The 5,500-nt window shown below is 48.6% G+C and overlaps 1 protein-coding gene across 1 annotated transcript in view; it reads right to left on the reverse strand.

Annotated features, from left to right (window-relative positions):
* The window catches only part of MAP4 (microtubule associated protein 4), a 114,029-nt gene that overhangs the window by 95,329 nt on the left and 13,200 nt on the right, over positions 1–5,500 (reverse strand). The window contains exon 2 of the mRNA XM_029964666.1: positions 1,396–1,653. Coding sequence (XP_029820526.1) covers positions 1,396–1,636 — 241 coding nt within the window. The 5' untranslated portion in view covers positions 1,637–1,653. The remainder of the gene's footprint in view (positions 1–1,395; positions 1,654–5,500) is intronic.

The raw sequence follows: 5,500 nt of genomic DNA on the forward strand, positions 1-5,500 counted from the left end.
ATATTATATAAATATATTTATATAACTTAATATATATGATGTATAGAATATAATTGAATAGAATAATACACATCTGAACTGCCCAAAGCTCCACGTTTTATGATCTCTTTGCTCACTTCCATCCTTCTACTCATTTGCTACCATTTAATGCTTTAGGTCAGTATGGAAAACTCAAAGTTGTATTTTCTGTATCAAAAGGGACCTGAGACAGTTCCAAACAAAATAAACAAATGCCTTAAACAGACCAGAATTCCCCAGTCTGTGATCCTGGAGTTTTTATTTATTCTGAGGAATCACATCCCACTTTTCTCAACACTGATGAGCAGCAGGATTAAGGCAAAAAAAAAAAGAAAAACTTTCTTTTGAAAGAAGTCACCAGGTTATCAGAGCACAGGTTTTCTTCTACACAGCACAGACTGAGGCCACAAAATAAGTAAAATCATCGAGGCACTGCTGGTCCCAGGTGACAATTCCCACTTGGCTGGGCAGGGAACAGAACCCAGGCAAACAGGGAAAGAACTTAAATTACTCACTGGGAAAGAAATCTGATGGATGGCCCCCAAATCTCACTGTTTTCCCTTTCACTCGGCTCAGGAAGCAAATCTCTGTTTAAAACTCTCCTTTTCCTAAGGAGTTTCTGATAAAGCTCTTAACACTGAGAGGTTGGTGAGGCACCACTTCGAGTCCTGGGGCAGGTCTGGGGGCTCCAGGACAGGACATGGGGAATGGTTGGACTTGATGCTCTTAAAGGTCTTTTCCAACCTTAAAGATTCTGTGATTCTAAACATCAGCTGGGCTGGAAAAGGTTCACAACCAGCAAAGACAGCACCATGTTTTACTATAAATGCACATAACCAGCACACAGAGGCAGCAAGAAATCCAAATAAATAAACCCTTGGAGCAGAAACATGGGATTTGGCTGTCAAACATTTGGGTGTGAAGCTCTCAAAGGGGTGATGAAGAGCAGCAGCTCCACATCCACCTTTGCCCCCTGGATTTGTCACCACCACCCAGAGCTGTGGCACCTTGCACAGCTCTAAGAGTTTGGGAAATGGTGTTTGCAGAGCACAAAATTTGGACAGTCTGAGAACCCCAAGACAACCCAACCCCCAAAGATTAATATTTTAACAGTATTTGATAATATTTACATGATGTTTTATCCCAGCATCTCCTGGCCCAGCAACGAGAGCTTATTTTAGGGGCTGAAGGACTGAAGAGCAGAGAAGCGACAAACAGGATTTGATCTCAACCTCTGCTTTTCAAGTGAGCTGTTCAGAGCAAACCCAGCAAGAGACAAAGGCCTGTCCCAGCACTGTCCCAGCACTGTCCCAGCCAGCAGGAGTGTTCCCTGACAGGTTCTGCTCTGGGTTCTGCTCTGCTGCTTCGGGCACTTACGTTCCACCTGAATTCCGTCGGGGTGGGCTTTGCCCCTGGGCTCCTGGCTCCCGGGCTTGGCCTCGTCCTCGTCATCCAGCAGTGGCACATAGTCTGTTTTATCCACCGTCTCCCCAACCACATCATCGAATTTCTCTGCCTCCAGCGTGGCAATGAAGTCCCTTTTCACCTCCTCCTCGATCTCGTGGGGCGGCTCCGTCAGAGCGTCCGCCAGGCTGAGGTTGTGCTCCAGCTCAGCCATTGCAGCACCTCTGCAACCTGCAAAACCACCTGGGGAGGGAGGAAGAGAAGCAAACACCTTAATGAGAGACCTCTCATGGTTACCCCGTTTGTGCTGCCCAGGCTGTGCCCTCACACTTTGGTGCTCAGTAACTCCCAGATGTTCATTAACCCCCCACACTGGCACAGAAACAGCTGGGTCACCCAAATCAGGGTTCAGCTCCATTTCAGGGGGTGTTTTATCAGAGTAACCTTCAATAAAAACTGTTAAAAAATCCAACCTGGTCAGAATAACCCTGGTGTGACCTTGGTTTGTGCCCTGCCCCAGAGCTCAGAGTTAATTACACACGCAAGAGAATTTAGTTCTGGGGCTGACTCCACCCAGCCTCCCCTATGGAGATTAGGATTTTCCATAATCCCTGATGTATATATACTGCAGTGAGGCTTCTGATCCCCTTGAGAGGGTCCTGCAGCATGTTTATGTCCTCAGCAAACCTCGCTAATACCACCAAACCCCCTCCAGCCCCGGGATTTGGGCTCGAAATCGGCATTTTAATAACGTTTACATGAAAAAACACAGCAAAGAGCACACGTAGGCATTATATCCACAGCTATGAATTGGAAATGAAGGGGAAATAATCACCCTTTCCCTCCCTGATTTGCATCCCAGCATTCGATTTAATTCCTGGCAGCCAACAGAAAATGCACCTGAGCTGACTCATCTCAACCCTCCAGGTTGGCACAACACACACCCAGCACCAAGCACTTATTTTTTTCATGTTTCGTCCTTTTGAGGTTATTTTTGGGAACAACAGCCAGCGAAAACTGCTGGGAATTTAAGGAGAGCTGTCTAAGGGAGCAAAGCCACCACTCTGGAGTGAGAAAAGGCCCTTTTTGCCACGTTCTCTCAGAGCAGAGTCAGTCAGAGCTGCTGAAGAGTCAAAGGGATCAACAGCTCCATCTGCAGAAACTGTCTGCTGCAAACTGGAAAAACCCCAAACCAGAAAGGGCCAAGAGTATCCAAACTGGTGTGTTTCCAGCTCCTACTGTGGGAGCTCAGCTTCCTTGGATTTTGGTCGGGGTTTGGAAGTGCAAAGGGATTTGATGCTGCTCTCACTGATGCACAGACTGTGCAGAGACTCTCCCTGGAATGACTGACTCTCCCTCAGGAGTCCAGTGAGCCAATGCAGCAGTGCCTGGTTGGGAATTATTAGGGAACAAGAACATGGCAGTGAAGTTTAGAGTTCCAACAACAAAAAAGAAAGATATGAAGGAGCTCAGGGAAAGTGATTCAGCATCTCAGAATCAATTCTCACTATACTGAAACAAGAACCACCAAGCCACACCAGAATTCCAGAATGGTTTGTGTGGGAAGGGACCTTAAGGATCACCCAGTTCCACCCCTGCCATGGGCAGGGACACCTTCCACCAGCCCAGGTTGCTCCAACCTGGTCTTGGACACTTCCAGGGATCCAGGGGCAGCCACAGCTTCTCTGGGCAACCTGTGCCAGGGCCTCCCCACCCTCACAGCCAGGAATTCCTTCCCAATATCCCATCTCTCCCTGCCCTCTGGCAGTGGGAAGCCATTCCCTGTGTCCTGTCCCTCCATCCCTTGTCCCCAGTCCCTCTCCAGCTCTCCTGGAGCCCCTTTAGGCCCTGCCAGGGGCTCTCAGCTCTCCCTGGAGCCTTCTCTTCTCCAGGGGAACCCCCCCAGCTCTCCCAGCCTGGCTCCAGAGCAGAGGGGCTCCAGCCTCTCCTCAGGAGGACCTGGAGCTGAGGACACAGCCCTGGAGCCAGGACAAGGCACAGCCACAGCCCAAGGAAACACAAGGGGCACTTGTGTGTTGGTTAATGAGGGGTGACCCAAGTGGCCACTGTGCAGCAGCCCAGGGTCACTGACTTCCATGGGGGGGCAGAACACAGACCCTCTTGTTCCACAGGAACAAAGGCTCCTACTCCTTGAACTCCAGGAAATTCTTTGTCAGCAGTACAGGGCCATGGACACAGACACCACATACCTACAGCTCCAGCCCCTCCAGGGCACTCACATTCCTCAGGGACAATGGGATCCCACTGCCAGTGCTGTCTCTGTAATTCCAGGCAAGTATATTATGGAAACTAATTCAGTTAAAACTCTCCTTTTTCATTCTGAGAACAATAAAAGGTCAGACTTGCAGCCAGATCACACTTCAGGCAGCAACTGCACTTTTTGTTGGTTTAGATAAAGGCCTTGAATCACCACTTGGAATTCTTCAGAGGTGAAAGGTTTGGAGCTTTTAATCCCCTGTGTGGGGTCACAGCTGAGTGAATTATGGTTGGTAAAAATGCTGGGTTTACACTTAAACGATAGAGCCTTATGAAAAAAAAGTTTCTTTTGGAGTTCTTGACTGTTTTCAAGACAAACCATCAGCCAGATGTGCCCCCAGCTGGCCACATTACCCTGCAGGGAGCATCAGCCAGGGGAGCCACTGCCAGGAGTTTTATGTGTGCATTGCAAAGGCTCTCCCAAGGCAGAAATGGGGCTCAGAAATGGCCAGTTCTCATCACTGAGTCCAGCTGTCCCCCAGCACTGCCCCACGGCCCCAGGCTGCCTCTGGAAAACACAGGAATAGAGACCACAGCCAGAAAATCCAGAACACCCCAAAAACCTGGGGAACAAACCAGCAAAGGCTGCAGTGAACACACCTCACCCAGCCTGCCTGACTCACTGGGCAGTGTTTAGGCAGCCCAGAAATTATTCAGTCCTGAGATATCCAGGCACTTTCTGTCCAGCCCTAAACAACAGTTGGACTGGATGATCTCAGAGGTCTTTGCCAACCTTAATGATTCCATGATTAACTGCACTATAATTAATGGAGTAAATGCCTCCAGAGCCCTGGTGGCAGCAGGAGCTGCTTCCCTTACTCCATGTGAGCAGGAAGCAGTCAGGAATTCTTAAACCCAAATCAAGGCTAATCCCACCCAGACCATCCTCTAACACGTGAATATTCCACCACAAACAAATGATGCATTCACATCATGCTTTTTTGGGTCCAAATTTTGGGGGTTTCTGTGTCCACGTTATTGGGGCAGCACTTGATGAAATTGCTGCCATAAAATACATGGCATTTTAGGGGTTTGATGGCATTGACAGTATTGCTATTCCAGACCTACACGGGAACTAGGACACTAAAGTGATCTACTTTCTGAGGAAAAATAATAATGAGGTCATGCAGCCTTATCAGCAGGACATTTCCTCGTCCATATTTAGCCAAATAGGGAATGCAGAAACTATGTATAAAAATAAATCAGTGTAACTAAGAAAAGCCAATCTGCATTTTTGGAGCAAACACGGAACTGGTGTCTCAGACAAGCACCTGGTACAAACCTCCCTCACCCAGAGGCTGCAGGAATCTCCCACAGCCCAGGGGGTCAGAACACCCCTGGGAATCTCTCCCTTTCCACCTCTGCTGTTAGAGAAGCCAAACTACACCAATTCCCAGATTCCCAGGGCCTGCAGAGTTAACAAAGACAGGAGGAAAACGAATATATTGCACAGATTCTGCCCAAGGGTAGAAAGCAAATCCCAAAAAACATTCCTTTGTTGAGCAGTTCAGGGAGACAGATGCTTCCTACACCACTTCCATTCTCCTGGAACAAAGTCAGCCAGGAAGCAGCAAAGAATCTTCACCAAGATGGTCCTTAATCCACTGCTTCCATAGCCATGGAATCAGACATTCCCAGAGCCCAGGGAGGATGGATTCTGACACGAACCTTTAGGATGAAAGGGCAAAACTGAGCAATGACTGAGGTTTGGGAAGGCAGAGGCTCACAAATGCACTAAATTTCTCCCTGGAAAGGGTGGTGAGGCCTTGGCAGGGGCTGCCCAGGGAGGTTTGGAGTGCCC

The sequence above is a fragment of the Manacus vitellinus genome, unplaced genomic scaffold, assembly GCF_001715985.3.
Source record: "Manacus vitellinus isolate BGI_N305 unplaced genomic scaffold, ASM171598v3 scaffold_78_pilon, whole genome shotgun sequence".
Taxonomy (NCBI): Eukaryota; Metazoa; Chordata; class Aves; order Passeriformes; family Pipridae; genus Manacus; species Manacus vitellinus.